Below are 19,614 nucleotides of genomic sequence, written 5' to 3'. Positions count from 1 at the left end.
TGTGGGTGCCCGCCGCTTCCGGCGAGCCCGCCGTGCCGGTGGTCAGGCCTTCGGGGTAGAGGAGCAGCGGTCGGTCTGTGCTGGTGAACAGCACCGTGGGGCTGAAGGTGGCCAAGGTGGGCACTTCCTTGGCTCTAAATTGTTTATGCATGTTGGTCATTCTGGTTGGTGCGGTTGCCGCTGGAGAAGCAGCTTTGTCTGCTGCCTTCATCCCTTTAATCATGGGGCTGGAGGCCGTGGGAGCCGCTGGAGCTGGTGTGGTGTTGGTCCACAGCACGGGGTGGTCGGCACAGGGAGCCCCCACAGTGCTGGCAGATGTTCCCTGCACCCACCTCAGCAAATAGGGGATGTTTTGTTCGTCGCTGCAGGACCAGGGGTTGTTGTACAGGGTCACCACTTGCAGCTGAAGGAGCTGGTCAAAGGCTTTGTCGGGAATGTACGTGAACTTGTTGTTGTGCAGGTAGAGGCTCCTAAGGTGGCGCAGTCTCACCAGGGTTCCTGGAAGTATCTGGGACAAGAAGTTATTGGACAGATCCACCGTCTCGATGTTGTAGGGCATGTTGGTTGGAACCGTCCAGAGCTTGTTGCTGCTGAGGTTGAGGAACTTGAGGCTGCTCAGCGTGTTGTTGATGAGAACGGCTCTCTCCACCATGTTCCTGGAGACGTCCAGCACTCTCAGGTTCCACTGGTAAGCTGTGTCAAGTTTCTGGAGAACTTTAATGTTGTTGTTTATGGCATATAATTCCCATAAGGACTTGGGCAGGTGAGCGGGAACATTCTTGAGCCAATTATTTGAAATATCAAGGGTCCTCAAATTGGTGAACCTCGTTAGCTGATGATCGAGATCTACAAACTGGTTAAAGGAGAGGTTTAAATATGTGATGTTGTCTTGAAGTCCGTGTGGCAGCACGGTTAAGTTTCTGCCCGAGCAGTCCACGTTCCTGTCGTTTCCTGAGCATGTGCAGTCGGAAGGACAGACCCCCAGAACGGCGGGCACGGAGAACAGGAGCAGCAGCAGACAGGTAGAGATGTTCAGTGTCTGGTGTGCCATTGTTGCCTGGAAATAAATACACCAAAGTGACACCCTTTAAATCCATGGCATAGATTTGATTTCTTTGTAAGGGTTGTCTTTGCAATGACCACTTGCAGGAGAAATTAAGTAAAAATATCAATAAACCCTTTTGTGGCACGGTCCTTTTTAGAATTGTTCAAGAGAGACTTTACAAAGCGTCCCTTCATGGACTGTCGTGTTGTCTGGCAGAATGAGACTTGTTTTTTCATCTCCCTTTCCCCCTCACGCTCAAATGAGGGCTTTCTTCCGAAAATGCAAGTCTCTTCCAAACGTTATACAATGTCTGCTTCTTGTTGTTAGTGATTTCAAGCCTATGTTATGTTTGGAATAATGTGTTCTTTTATACAGGATGAAAAAATGGCTGTCAACTGGATCTGCTTTACAAATCTCTGCAGTAATGTAGCAGTCCCCCCCCATACATGCGTGCTGTTTGCTTAAGTAGAACTGGTTAAAAAACCGTCCTAAATTGTTAGGAATGCAGCTTGAACCCCAGATCCCGTGTTCATGCTAACATGCACGTTGTTATTTTTCCTTATCGTGCTGTTAATTACATTCTCAAAGCTGGTAACACACGCTTGAAAGCTGAATTAACGTTAGCAAGAAATCTCTGACACTGCAGCAAATTTCTGGTGCAAGCGTCTGTCATCGAGTCGCAATTTCGGTCTCATTTCGGTCTCTGATTTCGTAGCAGGCTTTTGTGATTAAAACCAAAACCCCCGGACTTACCGTCAGCTCCTCCGCAGCATCAGCACGCCGCTCCCGTGCGGGCTGTGGGCGCAGAGGTCGTCCTGTTCTGGAGAGCGGCTCCAGCGGCTGGCGGGGACGGTGCTCCCCTCTTCCGCTGCATCCTCGCTGCTCTGGGCGCTGCAGCCACCTGATCTGCACTACCGAGTGCTGCAGAGCTGGCGCTGCTGCCGCCTCGCCGCTATCGCAGAGCCTCCGTCAAGGAGTTGGGCTTTACGGTTTGCACCGGTTAACCTCTCCCTGTCCCTGTTCGATGCTGTTAGTGCCTCAAAACGTAACGTGTGAGACTGCCCGCACCAGCAGCGGCAAGTGGCTTTTCTGCAGCTATTTTAGCTCAAGCTCTGAGTCCATTTCAATGTTCCCATGTCAAAAGTCGTGTGAAGTTGTGTTCTTTTCTACCTTCCATCAACCTCTCCCCCGGTAACAAAGGTTAATGTTCATTGAGGCTTCTTATCTTAAGCTTTTTTAGACCAGAATATCTTTGTGTAATTTGTAAAATGTTCAGTTTTCCACTCCTCAGATCAGGCTGTCACTGTGTGTCAGGTATAAAGTAGCTCAGCTTGTGGAATTTCACAGATTCCTATAGGAAATCTTTATTGGGATTTCTCCAGACACTACAGTAAGGAGTGGGTATAGTTTATAATGCTGTTAATTTTAACGTAGTATAATGCAACGAGCCTGAAAAAAATAACTTTGTGATATTGGAAAGCTGTTCTGTAGGCACGCACAGTCACACAGCTTACATGAACGGTAAGAGAAAAAGGTAAATGTATTTTTCTGTGACCACTGTGTGCACAGCAGCGTAGAATTGCGTTTGCATAACTTATGACTTGAATTTTTGTGGTAATTTAAAGATGTTGAAGTTTATAATACTAATCTGTGTAACATTGTAATAACACGTGTAACATTGCAATAGCACGTGTAACATTGCAATAACACGTGTAACATTGCGATAACACGTGTAAACGTGTGCTCTGGCATCCGCTGTTCCCACATTGTTACCCAGTCCCGTGCAGAAAATGAGCCCCTGGACCAAAGATGGGTGATGCGGATGCGCCTTGAGGCATTTGGGTTTTGTTGTGAATCCAGAGCTTTACATCGAGCAAATCACTCAGTTGTGCTTTAAGTGACCAAAACATCTCTGAACTAGAAAGCTTTATTAAAATCAAATTTATTGCGTTCGCTTGCACAGCCTGGTAGAGCAAGCAGTTTTTGGAAGCTCCGAGCACTCTAAAGCTGGGCTGTTTCTGACAGCTCCGTGTCCGTGCGTGTGTTGCGGGTCTGTGTATCCCAGCACACAGAGGGGTGTGCGCTCTGTCCTTGCAGCCTCCCACATCTGGGATCCCTCATTGCAGACAACGGGTGGGCACAATCCGTAGCATTTTGAAAGGGCTCGCTTCGGGCAGAAGTGGGGCGTTCTCCTTTGTGAAAGCTGAAGTTAAGAAACGCTGGGGAAATGCCCGTGTTGTGGTTTCACTGTTCTTGCCTGCGTCAACTTCTCCTTTTTCAGTTATTTGAAGAATACTTCACACAAGAAAAAGGTGAAGTTGCTGGCAATCAGTTTTTGGCAGTCGGTAAAGGGTGTTCTGGCTGGGGCAGTGGTTCCTCGGGCTCTTGAGTGAGCAGCTCTGGTGGTGGGGGCAGTGGTTCCTCTGCTTCCGAGTGCAGTTCCTGGTATTTGCCGAGGCCGGAGCTGTGCCCCTCAGCGGGGTCCTGGAGCCATTCGGGTGGAGGGGGCAGATCCAGGGGCTCAGGGGAAGGCGCTGAGTGAGGAGCCGGGTCGGGAGCTGGAGATGGGGCCGTGGTGGGAGCAGGAGCAGCGGCGGCAGAGCCCTCTTGGGCTGGTGGAGGCAGCTGGGTGCCCTCGTCGCCGGTGCTGCCGTGGGGTGGTTCCTCTGGTGCAATGGGATCGTTCAGTAAGATTGGGTCTTGTTTCAGTTTCCAAGGCAACATAAATAAAACCGATGAGCGTTTGGTGGCCTGGTCAGAGTCCATGAAGACGTCTGGCGTTTCTCCGTCTGCAAACGGAGAGGGACCTGCCCAATTTGAGTCAGCGAGAACCGGCCTCTTGCAGCATTTCCACAGGACGATTGTGATAATAGCCATTATCATAGTACCCAGAATGATGCCAATTATCAGCGCTGCTATCCAGCCTCCGTCGCTGGGCTCTGCCTCTGCCGTGGGGAGCTCGGGCAGCGTGGCGGCAGCCAGCGCTCTTCTGGCTTTGTGTGAACTGGGACCAGTTGCTTGCCACTGGGACAGAGGAGCTTTGTCTCCCGTTGCGCTCCTGACACCGGGGTTGGCGCTTCCTGTGTCCAGGGACACGTTTTGGGGTGTTGCTGTAGAAAGGGATTTCCAGATTTCCCCGCAGAAAAGCAGCAGCATTGCCTGGTTGCTGCCCATCTTCTGCAGCCCCTCTCAGTCTCCTGTGGCAGGAACGAAACCAAAGACAGCAACTTGAAAACTGCATTTCTTGTACAGCTACGCATTACTGCCACCAGCCCATTTTACGTTAACACCGTAGTAGTGAAAGTAATATTGGACTCTCAGTTTAAAGCCCCATGTCTGTTCCTGTTTGCATAATCAGCAGGTTTGTTGCTGACTTTACAAACAACCGGCAGACTTCCGACATCGTTGATCGCCCTAGGAGAACATCTGGGTTGTTATTATTACCGGTTTTCACCTTACCAGAAAAAGGCCCCAGCAGAGAAGTCCTACGAGTGTTTCAGGATAACATTTCCCAGTCACGTAACGGTCGTGGACCTGGAACCAGACGTGAAGCCCTGGCAGCAGCGTTGCCAGAAAGGCCTGTCACGAGTAAAGGAAATGGTCTTGTTTGATCAGTGCAAGCCGAGACCTGACTTAAAGGCTCTTGGCGCTTCCCTTAAACTTCTGCTTCCTCTTCTTGCCTCTCCTCAGCGGTTAAGGGTAGAGCGTAGTATTTTGTTTTAAAGTTTCCAAGTGGTGATGCTGTCATGGGACGGCATTCTAACAGTAAACGTTTTGTAAATAAACTATAAATGTGGAGTGCTTTTTGTGATGAAGGAGGTCGTGTTAATGTGAAGTTGCTGGCCTGACCTGTTGGTTCTTTCCCCCTGTGCCGTTTGCTGCTCAGGTCTCAGTGTCTCTGTATGAAACAGATCATGAGATACATCCACCACACATTTAAAGCATTTTTAAAGCTGAAGTTACTTTCGTGCGGTTTGTGCTAATTTATTAGTTACTGTAACGCCGGCCACGTGAAACTGTTCCTGTTCAGTATGCGTAACCAGCATGCGTAAATCTTTGTGGGTTTACAAATACGCAGAATTAAATGTCAGAAGCAACAGCGTGAACACCTGGGAGCAGTCAAATAACGCTTCTCGAGAACATTACGAGCTAAACTCGAAGATTTATAACAGGTACTAATGATCCCAGTTAATTATTTTCTGCTCCCCTCTTTTCAAAAGGCAGTCAGACAATACTTACAGAGTTCAGCATAGTTCCTAACAGCATCGAACAGCATCTGTTTGAAACCCTTTTAAGATAGAGACGTTCAACAAGAGCTTTGAATGCTCCCCGAAGTCAGGATGTGCCCAGCGCGGTTCCATCTCAGACCAAGTAATGCAAATGTGAGTCATTTCCGTCTGAAGCTGGTTCTTACCTGCACTCGATCCTCTCTCAAGCAAGCATCGTCCTTGTCCGAAGCCCTGGGACGCCGGCCGCGCGCGGAGGGCGGCAGCGGAAGATGCCTCGTTGGGGCTGGAGGAGGTTTCTGCCGCGCGGGAGGAAGTCACCAGTGCTCGCTGCAGGAAGTGCCAGGAGCAGGGAGAGGTTACCCAGAGCCTTGTCTCGGGGCCTGCGTGCTTGGCCAGCAATCTTGTCAGCTCTCTTGTTTTTATAAAACCGAAATGGTTAGATGTTTGTGCGGATTCCGTACAAGTTCATACTTTTTTGCCCGTCTTTCTTGAACGTAGCGACAGTTACTTCTCTGTGAGTCAACAATTAAGCAAGTTTGGGTTGGATTGAGTCTCGCTGATGTAATTTCAGTGGTGGGTTTGGTGCGCCGTCATGAGCGTTAGTGGAAAAGCAGGGCTGTGTTCGTTAGTGAGTCATAGAGCGGTCTGGTCGCAGGGTGCTGGCTTGCTTGCACATCTCTGTGCGTGTGGTGCCGTGCAAAGGCACCTGCTCCAGCTTCCTTCCTTCTCCTCCCCGTGTTACTGCTCTGCCCGGACACCCTTGGTCCCTGCTGCCATCGCAGGCAGGGCTGTGCTCTCCAAGCCCCTCTTTCCCCCGTCTGTCGTCGTCCGTACCAGTTCGTGTAACCCTGATGACTTTCTTGTGTCTCCGTGAGCCTTTTTGCCTTGAAGGGCCTGGCAAAAAGAAACCCACGCAGATAATTGCGCTGCAGCATTTTACAGGTGTCTTCTGCAGCTTCTTCGCCTCCTCCTGCTTTTCCTCTTGTCCCCTCTTCTGCTTGCACCAGTTCTCTTTTTCAGACCCTCCCTACTCCTGCTGCAAACACCAGTCCTGAGCCCGTGCTCACACAGAGCTCCTGGTTTCTTATCCGAGTCCTTCATCCCATCCCTGTTCTCCTCAGCCCTCGGTCTCCTCCGATCTCTTGCTGCGGTTCCCCCCCATGTACCCCAGGTGTCAGCACTGACCTGTCACGGTTTGCCCTTCTTCTTCTCCTGGCCCTCTCTGCGTGTTTCAGAAGTGCCTGACACAACCCCCGTCCTCCCGTCCTGCTGGTGTGGTGTGGTGTGGTGTGTTGCACCTCCTCCCTTTGAGCTCTGAGGTCTGAGCATGTGGTTTATGGCATTCATTTGAATTTGCCCCATAGTCGGGTTTTTGGGTTTTGGTTTTGGGGTTTTTTGGGGTTTTTTTTTTCACTTTGTTTGTTTTCCTCTCCAATGATCTTATTTTCTAATGACTCACAGTTCTGGGCTAAACTTTCAAACTCCTTCCAACCTTATCTTCCTTACTACACAAACCACCTTTGACGGAGGCGGTCGCATGTATTTTTTGGGGATCTTGCGCTCTCACTGCACTTCTATTGCTTCTTCACCTGCCCTTTCAGATGAGTTCCTGGGTGATGCAATGGGACATGAATTGAGGGTTCAGTCTCCTGTCCTGATCCTTTCAAACTCACACAACCACCTCTTGTGTCCCATACGTTCACCGCAGATGCACAGGATGTTTAGGGCTTTGCCACTCTGGGGTTCTCGCAGCTGTAACCACGGTGCAACAGGTCTGCCTTAACCCCAGGAGCTTGACAAAAACCTCTCCTGTTTTCTTAAAACAGCAAAGCTCTGCTGCGGTGTGACAACATACAGACATCTCCCAGAAGTATGGGGAAAATCAGGGGTCTATGGTAACGCAGAAGCTTTAAGTTGTAGTGGCTGTTGAAGGAGTTTTTGGTTTGTTCTCGTTGGTTGAATGAGGACAAAGTGGGGAACGTTTCCGTGACGCAGGAAATCGCAGCTGGTTGTTGGAGAAGACCTTTAGTGTCCTTCAGCAGGTGCTGCAGGAGTTTTCTTTGGAGTGCTTTGATTTAGAGAAACAGCTTCGCATAAGTTATTTAATAACTAATGTTGCTAGTTTATTGGGGATAACAAATCAAAACAGTTCTAACATACAAGACAAACTTCATCAATTCATACACAAAGGCAAAGCATTATAAATATTATTCACATCTCAATCTGCTTCAAAAGCAGTGAAGCTGGTGTGAGAAGTTCCGATGGGAAAACCTGGCAGGGTGTTTTGAGAGAGGCTGACTCCTGATTCAGTGACTGCAGCCAAGCTCTGGTTCCATCAGACAGCCTGGGTGGCACCGTGTGGACTCGCTGTCCTGTCCCGGTTTCCCCCGTGGTGATCTTTGAGAACGGGCACACTGCTGTCCTTTGATTTTTAATTATTTTTGTTAATCCCGTTCCACTATCACCCTGACTTGTGGTCAAAGGAGTAGGACCGGTCCTGACGCTGTTTAGAAAAAGCCATTTAACACAATCATTCCCTTGCAGATCTACAAGTTGCTGCGGCATTTGCACCATCGTGAACAGAAACACCCTAAGATCTTAGTTTAACTCTCCCGTGTTAAAATTCATGTTAATACTTGAAAGATACGGTTTTCCCTCGCATTAATGACATAAAAGAGGCAAAAGATGAGTTTTTACCTGAACACAAATTAAATCTCAACTACAAAATTGGTTAAAACGGGTTTGTGTGACTTTGGTTCTCTGCTTTCCTGTTCCTGACGTGTTTCTTTCGGGAGTTTCTCAGTGGTTTCATCCCCGTGTCTCCCCTGGACCGCGGCGTCTCTCCCTGCTCGCAGCTCCTGCACGAGCAGCTCGGTCCCGGCCGTCTCCGCAGGCATCCTCTGCCACGTCCCCGCTGCCGTGGGCCACAGGCTGTTGGTGGCCAGGATGTCGCCGTTGCTCCTGGGCCTGCGCTTCCCTTGCTTCGTCTTTTTGAGATAGGACATTTTGTTTGCTATCACGACCGTCGACAGAAATAAGAAGGCGCAGGTCAGCACGAGAACTGCAATGATAACGAAGCAAATCAGTAGAAGAGATTTGTTGTCTTCGCATGGTTCTTTTATCGTCGTACTCTTGGGGTTGCTGCTGTTCCCGGGTCCTGCAGGGGCAGAAGGAGCACGTGGGGCAGGGGGGGAGGTTGAATTTTGGGCCGTTGTGGAGGATGAGGATCGCAGAGTACTTGTCTGCCTTTCAAAAGCAGCCGTTCTGCTGCTGAAATTGGTGCTCAGAGGAGGATTTGTGTTGGCTTCTGTCACGGTCTGGCCCATGGGATGCCAGGTGTCGTTCCTAACCCTGGGGTAATCAGTGTGGTTTGCACTCGTTTGCAAACAGAGAGAAAAGATGATCAGGACAGGGAAGGCCGGACGTGGTTTGCTGCGTCTCTCTGTCTCCATCTTCCTGTTCAGTCACCTGCGAAAACACAAATCGTGGCATTAGTTTAGCAAATGTGGGGTCGTGGAGGTTTGAATCGACTTCGCAGGGAATGGTGACCTTTCTGATGAAAAAACTGTGCAGCTTGACCTCATTTTTGAGGATGCGGGAGGAAGAGTTGGAGTGCTTGGCATTCTGAAAACGTCGGTCGTCTCCAACGTGTGTCAGTTTGTGGTTTATGGAGAAAGTACGAAGATTAAAAAAGAACGAGAGGCAAAGAGAGAAAGGGAGGTGTTTCCTGATGAGGGCAGGGGGGGCAGAGGCAGGCGCCATGGTGGCTGCTCCTCCAGCGCTGCCGTGGGACGGCTGCAGGTTCCTGTGCTTTCACACAGGAGAAACGTGTGTAGTGATGGGCTGGGTAACCGTGCTGGTTAAGGTGGTCGAGTGAAAAGCTTCACGGCGTCCCTCAGTTCAAGAAGGACAGGAACTGCTGGAGAGAGTCCAGCACAGGGCTACAAAGATGATCAAGGGAGTGGAGCATCTCCCTTCTGAGGAGCGGCTGAGGGAGCTGGGGCTCTTTAGTTTGCAGAAGAGGAGACTGAGGGGAGACCTCATTCATGGTTATAAATATTTAAAGGGTGAGTGTCACGAGGATGGAGCCAGGCTCTTCTCGGTGACAAACAATGATAGGACAAGGGGTAACGGACACAAACTGGAACACAGGAGGTTCCACTTCAATTGGAGAAGAAACTTCTTCTCAGTGAGGGTGACAGAGCCCTGGCCCAGGCTGCCCAGAGAGGTTGTGGAGTCTCCTTCTCTGCAGACATTCAAAACCCGCCTGGACGCCTTCCTGTGTAACCTCATCTGGGTGTTCCTGCTCCGGCAGGGGGATTGGACTGGAGGAGCTTTGGAGGTCCCTTCCAACCCCTAATGTTCTGTGGTTCTGTGAGTGACAGCAGTGACTTGCTGTAGTAGTTTGGGTTTCCTCGCACGGCCGCCTGGAGCGTTTCAGAAATGCCTCGGGAAATTTTTGGTCGCTGATTTTTCCACTTCACCGTCCAGAAGGGTTTTTCTCACAAATGCGCTGCTCGCAGACTTGCCGCAGATTGTGACATTTTCTCTAGAACGCCTGAGAGATTTATGCAAATGTTAGCGTGTGCTGTTCCACGCTGGTGCAGTATTCAAATGTGTACCTGCTGAATTTGGCTGGGGGGCAGGAAGCTGAGCTTTAGGGCAGTCTGATGCTGAGGTCACAACCTGGAAATAGTAATGACAAGTCAGAGAAGCAGTGAACTGCTTCTGCTGCCTCCTGCAGCTCACACGTGTGAGACACATCAGAGGTTAGGGCTCCTTATCCAGGCTGCTGTCTCGTCCATCGCTATTAACAGAACAAAATGTTTCCTTTGAATGTTACAGCTGCATTTGGTTCCAGTATAAATACTAGAGAGGATGGCCAAAAGTAGCAGTGCTATTCTTATCAATACGTTTGTTCTTGAGGCTGTTGCTTTAAAGGTAACGAAGCGTAGCTGTGTGTGTGTAATTTTGAAATATTCCAGGCAATGTTTAGCATTCAGCAAGTTAGCGTGCCTACCTGAGACCTGAGTATATCCACTCCCCAGACTCTGAGGCCTGACCCTGCCTATCTTGCCAGGCCCAAGCAGCAATCGCCCGCACTGCTCATGTCCTCCAGGAAAGCGAGGGAAGTGATGCCCGGTGCGGAACCAGGGAACAGACCCGGGGGCTTCTCCTTACCTGACAGCAGCACAAGCTCTGTGTGTCTTTCACTTTGCAGCTCACCCATAACATGACCTCAGACTCCATTTGGAGACGAATCCTTAACGTTCGGTTTGAACTGGAAGCCAGTTTGGTAACCAACTGAGGTTTTGTCTTTGCACAGTAAGGGTTGCCTGGAGGATGCCTTGTGGCATACTTTCAAAAGGCAAAAAGCAAAACCAGCACAGGCCTTTTTTGGAAACAAACCCCAGCATTTCCCATGGTGTTTCCACATGACCCGCAGCTCTGAACTGCATTTGCTGCCCCAGATGTGCTCCCACATTTCTTGTCACTGAGAGCTGCAGCTCTGTGCCCGCACAGCCAGGCCGTGTTCACTGGGGTATCCCAGAGCAGATGTGCCTTTCTTAAAAATAAACCAAGGGCTTTGCTTAAAGTCATGAGAGACCATTCAGGAGATTGTTTTTCTTTTTAGTTCAGCCCTTTGTGCCTCGGTACCGACAGGGATTTGTGTGGGTGCACAGCAGGATGTGCAGCACAGAGGAGCAGCAGCGCTGAGCAGCCAGTGTCACTGTTCCCTCATTGGAGTCTGGTGATGGATAACCTTTAACACCGCCAACATGCAGCTGTATCAGCTGCCTTAGTTCAGCTGGAGATAATATTTCTACAGAGTGTTACTGGTTTTGAGTTACTTGAACTCCTTAAAAAAATACTTTTGCCTATAGTTTTCTACCAAATATAAGAAACTTGGAAGTGGAACTTCAAGTAGGAGAAGGAAAATGTGGACTTACCTTGCCAAGATGTCGTCAAAACAAAACCGGGGTTTCGGATGTTTAGTCCTCTAACAGTCAAATTTCTTTGTGCACGTACTTGCTCTTAGGATGCAGACATCCATGAACACAGCACAAGTGGATTTAGAGAGCGCTGGTGTTTTGTAAGCAAATCTGTAACTGAAAGATGTCGTTCGCTGTGAGTGGAGAACTCAAACCACAGAGATGACACATTTCCTTTTGGTAACAACTCTGCCATGACACGGTAGAGGGGGAAAAACACCAGCTTGCCCAAATTAGCTCTCAGAACAACAGGAAGTAACGGCAAAAAAAGCCTCTCTGGCAGACGCGTACTCTGCGTCCGTGAAGTTCATCTCCTCAGGTGCCCTGCTCGGGTGTTCACCTCAGATGTTATCAGGAGCAGGGTCCCCAGAAGTGCGTCGGTGCTTGCGGCCTGCGGGAGCCCTTCCATAGCCTAATTTGGATTAGTGACGGGTACTGAGAAGTTCCTTACGTGGTCACAAGCCGCTGTTCCGTTTGATTTTTGATTCATTCTTCCTGGCAGAATTTTGTCTGCTCTGCTGGCTTTGGAGACTTGGTTTTAGGCAAAGGTGCTGTCTACTCCTAGAAAATTCTGAGAATCATTAAAGGAGAACAAAAGGTTCTTAATAGTTATGTGTTATCTGAGAGTTTTTCTGGGGAGGTTATTCTGTAGCCAGATCCTCTGTGCTACTGCGAGGATTGACCATTCGTAGAAACACTCCACCGAGGTTCAAGTGACTGCAGCATACAGCAAATGCAATGAGTTTGAGACCCTTTGAGAAAGGTGGAATGTGGATGCCTAAGTAGCCTTAATTAAGACTTCTGAGATAAAGGTGTTTTTCCACATATAAAAATGGATATAATTTGAATTTCTAAGGAGGTTAAAAAGTTCATTTGAAGGATTTGCGCTTTACTTTTTAGTCGAATAAACCTCCTGTCTGTCTGGAGGTTCTTGGTGGTGGTAGGTTGTGTGACGCTTCAAAGTGAAGTCAAATCCAAGTCGAGCTCCATCGTAGCGGGCACTGACCCTGCCTGCAGCGTGGGCCGGGACGGTCACGGACACCTTCGTGCTGCAGCTGCCAGTGCCGTGCCAGCGCTGGGGATCCATCGTGCTCTTGGAGCCACGGGAAGGACCAGTCTGGTTTGGGGCAGGGGTAGGGCCTGTGATGCACCACGCAAACGTTCGCAGCCTGAGTCTGCAGAGCAACCTCAGCAGTGTCCGTTGTTTCCTCACAGGTTCAAGACTGGCCAGATCAACGGAGATTTACTGATCTACCACGTCCTGCTGACGCTGAAGCCATACTATGCAAAGCCATACGAAATCGTAGTGGACCTCACGCACGCTGGCCCCAGTAATCGCTTTAAAACAGACTTTCTTTCTAAATGGTTTGTAGTTTTTCCAGGCTTTGCGTATGAAAACGTCTCGGCAGTTTTTATTTATAACTGTAACTCTTGGGTCAGAGAATACACCAAATACCATGAAAGGCTCTTGACAGGTTTGAAGGGAAGCAAAAGGCTTATTTTCATAGACTCTCCAGGGAAGCTGGCAGAGCACATCGAGCACGACCAGCAGAAGCTCCCAGCAGCCACCTTGGCCTTGGAGGAGGACTTGAAAGTGTTTCACAATGCTCTCAAGCTGGCTCATAAGGACACCAAAGTTTCTATCAAAGTAAGCTCCTTTAATGCTGCTCCTAGTGAACTGTTACACTTCTGTAAGGGTTTGATTGTGCTTTTATTGTCTCTTAATTCTCCTCTCCCGTCTTGAGGAGAAATCACAACTTATTACTGTGCCTCTTTAGGAAGTACAGAATTTCACACATTTCTGTTTATAGAATTACCAGTGTCAGACTTCTTCTCTCTTTGTACCGTTAACAAATGGCGCTGAACCGTTTTCCTGTTCCCTTCCTCAGGTTGGGTCGACAGCCGTGCAGGTGACGTCGGCAGAACGGACCAGAGTCCTGGGACAGACGGTGTTTCTAAACGATATCTACTACGCCTCTGAAATCGAGGAGATCTGCCTCGTTGACGAGAACCAGTTTACCCTAACCATTGCCAACCAGGGCACGCCGCTCACCTTCATGCACCAGGAGTGCGAAGCCATCGTGCGGTCCATCATCCACATACGGACGCGGTGGGAGCTGTCCCAGCCAGACTCCATCCCCCAGCACTCTGCTGAACATCGCGCTGCTCAACCTGGGAAGCTCGGACCCCAGCTTGCGGTACAGAGCTTTTCAAGTAGTACCAACTCTGATCAAAGAGGGGAATTCTTGCCAGGGTTTTCTTGGTGTTAGCAAATCTGTCTTGAACAAAACAGGTTTTCTTTCACCACAATGTAATAAAATGTACTTATAAGAAAGATGGGGTTTTCTGTAGGGGACATCGCGCTGCTCAACCTGGGAAGCTCGGACCCCAGCTTGCGGTACAGAGCTTTTCAAGTAGTACCAACTCTGATCAAAGAGGGGAATTCTTGCCAGGGTTTTCTTGGTGTTAGCAAATCTGTCTTGAACAAAACAGGTTTTCTTTCACCACAATGTAATAAAATGTACTTATAAGAAAGATGGGGTTTTCTGTAGGGGAAGAAAGGCACGCGTGCTGTCAGAGTAGCTGAAGGCGCGTACGGAGCTGAATTTCTCTTTATGAAGAGAAATGCTCCTGCCTTGCAGTGTGTGTTTATTGGGTACATCTGATTTTCATGATGTTGAGCTCACCCAGGAGCTGCCCCTTGGAGCAGGGTCCCATCAGAAGGGACCTCCCCAGGCCAGGCACCGGCTCTGCGCAGCCCCAGGGCTCTCGGTGGCCTCTGTCCCAGCAGCTCAGGTGCACCTGCAAATGTTGCGTTTCGGGGAGCTGAAAGCCATTCTGGGTACAAAGCCTTCGAAGCACTCTTTAACCCCATCAGAAATTGTTTAAAGCGACCAGAGGAGCAATTTCTGTCATTTCTCCAAGGCAGATGTTGTTGTCTCTGAATCTTAACTGGTACGGGGAAAAAGGTCAGGATTTAAATGTAATCTCGTAGAGCAGCATTGATTTGATTTTCAAAATGTCGTTACTACTGCTGTGATGCCTTGCTGTAATGTGTGTGTTTTGAACTGGACAAGAACACTGTTACAAGTCCCGTTGCTTGCTTTGTTGCAGGTCTGCTGCCTATAATCTTCTCTGTGCCTTAACCTGTACCTTTAATTTAAAGATTGAGGGCCAGTTACTGGAAACTTCAGGTCTGTGTATTCCTGCCAACAACACGCTATTTATTGTATCTATTAGTAAGACTCTTGCAGCTAACGAACCACACCTCACCCTGGAGTTCTTGGAAGAGTGCATTTCTGGATTTAGCAAATCTAGTGAGTACCACCCGTGTCCTCAGTGTAATGGTGACTGAAGAGCTCGGTTAAATCTTCCTCTTGTGCCTGGGTCGCAGTAAGTTTAAATTGCAGGTGCTTCTCAGAGCTGTTTTGGATGTTTTGTCAAGATTATCCATTTCTATTTGTTTCTTAATAATCAAGTTGTGAAATGCTCTGAAGCCGGGCAGTTCCACAAACTGGAGTGGCATCTGTTGGAACACAACCATAACTTTTCACATCTGAACGTGCCCTTTCCTTTCTCATGAAGTAGATTTAAAAAACATGAAGCAACTCCCTTTTAAACTTGGAGATTAATGTTAAAAGAAGTTTGACTAGACATCTCATTCATTTAGAGGATTAAGTGCATTCAGAGAGCTCACAGCACAGATGACTGGTTCATATCACTGTGGTAGGTTTGTACAGTGAGTACTTCAGATAAATCTCAATCAGGCTCTTAGGAATTCACCAGAAGTAGAAAATATTGGAGACCCAAAAATCAAAATTTGAGGTCCATAACAGTGAAGTTTTGAACTCAAGAAGAGAGTTTCAGGGTTCTTTAGTCGTATGCAAATTAGTCTTACCAGATTGATTACATCTCTCAGTTGTAAATCTGGTTCTGTTGCTCTGCTTCTCTGATCTGTTCCTTTACACAGCTCTGACCTCACTGTTGGAAGATGTTTAGGGTGCACTGTCAGGATTAAAAAGCAGTTCTCTTAAGTAGTCCTGCCTGATACCAGATCTGCACATCTTTGTGTCCTATCTCTTAGTAAGGTATTAAAATGCCAACATCTCCCTGCCAGATTCCTGCAGGCGTTTCTTGGATTCGTTATTGGAGTCTGTTTCTTTTTGAAGCTTGTCTGTTTGCCCAGTACTGACAGTAATGATTTTAGACAACAAAACTGAATGGAAAAGTGCTCAGAAATAAACATTTAGTTATAAGTAGAGGCCAGTGCTGGTTCTGTGTTACAAAGAGAGTTCTGATTGCAGGTATTGAGCTGAAACATCTCTGTCTGGAGTACATGACGCCCTGGCTGTCCAACCTGGTGCGGTTCTGCAAACACAACGACGACGCCAAGCGCCAGCGGGTCACGGCCATTCTGGATAAGCTCATCACGATGACAATCAACGAGAAGCAGATGTATCCTTCCATTCAGGCCAAGATATGGGGAAGTCTTGGACAGGTACAAATCCTGCATAATTGATTGCGGTTGGTTACGTTTGGAGCTCTCTGGGCACTTGGGCAGATTTGATTCTTACCTGCATATATTAAATGTGGTTTTTTTTAACATGACAAGAGAGTTGTTTTACTGGACTGTGTATTAACGCATGACTGGTGCCCTGAGCAAAGCCTTTGACAGATGAGATCTTGCTTATTTTCTTGGAAGTACATTTTTTCCTCCACTTCAGTTCCTTCTTACTGAGTTCAGCGTTTTATGAATATTTTAAAATGGGAAATAAAGTAAAAATAATAATACAAACTAAATTGTAGGTTCTTCACAGTCCTGAAGCACTGGAGGAAACCCTGATGGAATTCAGCTTTACACTTCTAAAAGTTACACTGGGCTCTTTTCCAGAAGGGTAACAAATCACTACAACCAATGCTTCTATTTATCTTCAGCTGAAAAATGATGAGTGATTGCTTATTTAAAAGGTTTTACTGTGGAAAGTGAAGTTAATCTGACCGATCCTTTTATTTTCTCCAACAGATAACCGATCTCCTCGATGTGGTGCTGGACAGTTTCATCAAGACCAGTGCCACCGGGGGCCTGGGGTCCATAAAAGCTGAGGTTATGGCAGACACAGCTGTAGCGCTTGCTTCTGGAAATGTGAAACTGGTGTCAAGCAAAGTGAGTTCCCTCTTAATTTCCTTTTATGTAATAATTCCAACTTACAGAACAACGTGACACTGAGATGCTTTGTGATTGCTCAGTATGGGCAGTAGTGCAAAAACCATGATAAAATAGGTTCCAAGCAGTAGAATAATTCCAGTGTTAAACTGAAATGGCTTTCACTGACTTTTTGAGCTCTGTCCTTCATTTGTTTTTCGCAGGTGATTGGCAGGATGTGTAAAATCATCGACAAGACGTGCCTCTCTCCCACCCCCACCCTGGAGCAGCACCTGATGTGGGACGACATCGCCATCCTGGCCCGTTACATGCTGATGCTCTCCTTCAACAACTCCCTGGACGTGGCAGCCCACCTCCCCTACCTCTTCCACGTCGTCACGCTGCTGGTGGCCACTGGGCCCCTCTCTCTTCGAGCTTCCACTCACGGTCTCGTCATCAACATCATTCATTCCCTTTGCACTTGTTCACAGCTTCACTTCAGTGGTAAGTTGGGTTTTTTTCCCGATTTTCAGTTAAGCTGATTGCTCCTTAGTTTGTTTAAAAAATATTTGAGTTGTCTTTAAACTATTCTGGGATTTGGGAAGCGCCGTGTTGTAATACAGCTGGCGTACAGATCAGAATGAGGATGTGTGAGAATGAGGATCTACAACAAATACAGCATTAAACCATTGCTGTCTGGCGTAGAGCAGGTGCAGAATGTGAATTGTTTGTGTGACGCGGTTTGGAGAAGGAGAAGAAGGTACCAGTGGTGGGTTCCTGTTATGCAGAGACAGGAGAAAATTCGTCCGTGCTAAAACTGCCTGATGTGCATCTTCGGTTGCATAATGCAGTAACAAAAATATCAATCACATAAGGGAATCGTGAAACTATAGCGTTAAAACAGGCGTTCTGCTGTGTTTTAGCAGTCCTCAAATATTTGTGTTAGCAAATACGTAGCTGTCGCTTCTTACCACAGAAGTAGTGACAAACTGGGCTAGGTTTTGTACAGAAATAAGTGAAAAGTTTAGATAATCTTTTTTTTAAAGTATCTGAAAGCTCATTTTTAGTCTATATACATACACTGAGAAAGTGTGTGAATACATACACACATGATATATAAAGAAAAGCTTTGCTTTGACGCACAAAGACAAGGCTTCCTGTTTAAACAACGAAGCACACCGAAATAAAATGCGAGTTCAAAATCGTAAAAATACCCCACGGTAGCAGCAGGGCCGTCATTTTCTCCTGATTGAAGTGGCTTGCTTCACTTTGGTGCCAAAGCCAAAACCAGTTTGATTCCTGTTTGAACTCTCAGTGCTGCTGGTTTTTCAAAGCAGGAACTCTCCGGGTTTCCATTTTCTGAACCAGTGCGAGGAGCAGTCTCACAGCACCACATTTTTAAGGAATTTTCTTCCTGCCCACTTTTAGCTCACATCTTCCTGGTGCTGCTTCCAGCAGTCTCTGTGACAGACCACAGTCCTTGGGGCACACTCTGGGAGAAGCAGAAAGGAAATGGTGTTGGGAGTGTTGATTGTCTGCTCTTGTATTCATGGGAGGGTCAGCCTGAGAGCGTTGGGAAATAGGGATTGGATTTCAGTGCTTTAAATTGAATATGTAATAATTTCTTCAACAGAGGAGACCAAGCAAGTTTTAAGGCTGAGCTTGACCGAGTTCTCTCTGCCCAAATTTTATTTGCTGTTTGGAATCAGCAAAGTGAAATCAGCCGCAGTCATTGCCTTCCGATCCAGCTATCGTGACAGGTCCTTCTCGCCTGGCTCCTACGAGAGGGAGACTTTTGCACTGACCTCGCTGGAAACTGTCACTGAAGCTTTGCTGGAGATCATGGAGGTGCGTGGTTTGAACCCAAAGAAACCATCCTTGAGGGCCAGGGGCACTGCTGGCGCTTTCTGCAGCCAGGCAGCGCAGAGAGACGTGCCTTCCCGTCATGTGGTAGCAAATGAAGTCCCTGACTTCTGAGAATAAACTAACCCTACTTTTTCATAATGTTACTTGACCTCAAACAATGTGATTCTTTTTAGGCTTGTATGAGGGATATCCCAACGTGCAAGTGGCTGGACCAGTGGACTGAACTAGCTCAAAAGTACGTGGTCATTCACACACGTAACCCCTGCCTGTGCTGTGCAGCCCATTTGTTGTGTGTGTGTCTAATCCCGTGTGCTCTGTTTCTTCACAGGTTTGCCTTCCAGTACAACCCATCCCTGCAGCCCAGAGCACTCGTTGTCTTCGGCTGTATAAGTAAACGTGTGTCTCATGGACAGATAAAACAAATCATCCGAATTCTGAGCAAGGTGATAGACCCCTGGACCTTACATTGATTTGGTAGCAATAAGTTTCATCGGCGCTGCGACTTCTAGAGTGGCTTTCAATATTAAGTTTAAAATCTGAGTCACCGAGATCTATCCAGAAGTCAGTATTTAAATAAAAGAGACATTTTCTGTTAAGGCATTTAGCTGCATGCACATGATTCACAACTTCCTTTTTTTAAAGGAAGTTAATCATCTCATGTGTTAAAAGTGAGTGCAGTGAAGAGCAGGGCATTTATAGAAGAGGACTTTGAAGCAGATTGGCAGTGACGTTCCGGATTTTCTAAAGAAGGTTGCGTTCCATAGCAAGTAACCTGTGTGCTAAATAAGTTTCCTTTTAAGTAGAGTTTTAGGGACGTGAACTTTAACTGAACAGCATGAACAGTAAACGAGCGAGTCCCTAATTCTTGCAGCCCTCCGCACCCTTACATTTTAATACCCATTCAGCAATACGTGTGTCACTTCTGTGGAAATCTTCGTTTGTAAAAGTCCTTGAGAATTGGTTTAAAATGAGCTCAAGCTTTGTAAACTGATTGAGAGCAACGATTATTGTTTAGAGCTTTGATCTTTTGCACAAAGCAAATTCTAATTACGGTTTTACTTTTAGTTACTCTTTTTTCTCTTTCCTACAAAAAGGGACTTGAGAGCTGTTTAAAAGGCCCTGATAATTACAATAGCCAAGTTCTAATAGAAGCTACGGTTATAGCACTCACCAAGCTGCAGCCTCTTCTTAATAAGGTAAACGACTGGATTTGTAGAGTAAACAGAGAGTATGTTTTGTAAATGAAAACTACAGTTATGGGTATAATCTCAAAGGTACAAGTGTCTGTGGTATTTGAAGTTCACACTTCACTGCTATGACTCACGCTCGAAAGCGCTG

The 19,614-nt window shown here is 47.5% G+C and overlaps 3 protein-coding genes across 3 annotated transcripts in view; 1 reads left to right on the top strand and 2 right to left on the bottom strand.

Annotated features, from left to right (window-relative positions):
- Positions 1 to 1,051, bottom strand: part of OMG (oligodendrocyte myelin glycoprotein) — a 1,320-nt gene extending 269 nt beyond the window's left edge. The window contains exon 1 of the mRNA XM_010193362.1: positions 1 to 1,051. This exon is cut by the window's left edge and continues 269 nt beyond it. Coding sequence (XP_010191664.1) covers positions 1 to 1,051 — 1,051 coding nt within the window.
- NF1 (neurofibromin 1) overlaps positions 1 to 19,614 on the top strand; it is a gene marked incomplete at its 5' end in the record, with an annotated part of 65,021 nt that overhangs the window by 35,563 nt on the left and 9,844 nt on the right. Inside the window, 11 exon segments of the mRNA XM_010193364.1 lie at positions 12,483 to 12,915; positions 13,157 to 13,413; positions 13,415 to 13,465; positions 14,382 to 14,584; positions 15,572 to 15,765; positions 16,291 to 16,431; positions 16,635 to 16,914; positions 18,044 to 18,258; positions 18,450 to 18,511; positions 18,605 to 18,719; positions 19,371 to 19,472. Of these exon segments, the coding sequence (XP_010191666.1) occupies positions 12,483 to 12,915; positions 13,157 to 13,413; positions 13,415 to 13,465; positions 14,382 to 14,584; positions 15,572 to 15,765; positions 16,291 to 16,431; positions 16,635 to 16,914; positions 18,044 to 18,258; positions 18,450 to 18,511; positions 18,605 to 18,719; positions 19,371 to 19,472 (2,053 nt within the window).
- Positions 7,983 to 8,726, bottom strand: EVI2A (ecotropic viral integration site 2A). The gene has a single exon (XM_010193361.1). The coding sequence runs from the start codon at positions 8,724 to 8,726 to the stop codon at positions 7,983 to 7,985; it is 744 nt and encodes a 247-aa protein (XP_010191663.1).

The sequence above is a fragment of the Mesitornis unicolor genome, unplaced genomic scaffold, assembly GCF_000695765.1.
Source record: "Mesitornis unicolor isolate BGI_N332 unplaced genomic scaffold, ASM69576v1 scaffold6811, whole genome shotgun sequence".
NCBI classification, from domain to species: Eukaryota; Metazoa; Chordata; class Aves; order Mesitornithiformes; family Mesitornithidae; genus Mesitornis; species Mesitornis unicolor.
Note: the sequence above shows the minus strand (reverse complement) of the source record. Positions and strands in the feature narration are given on the sequence as shown.

What these genes read in the sequence shown, in the direction of transcription:
- EVI2A (XM_010193361.1), bottom strand. Translation starts at nt 8,726, where the DNA reads ATGGAGACAGAGAGACGCAGCAAACCACGTCCGGCCTTCCCTGTCCTG.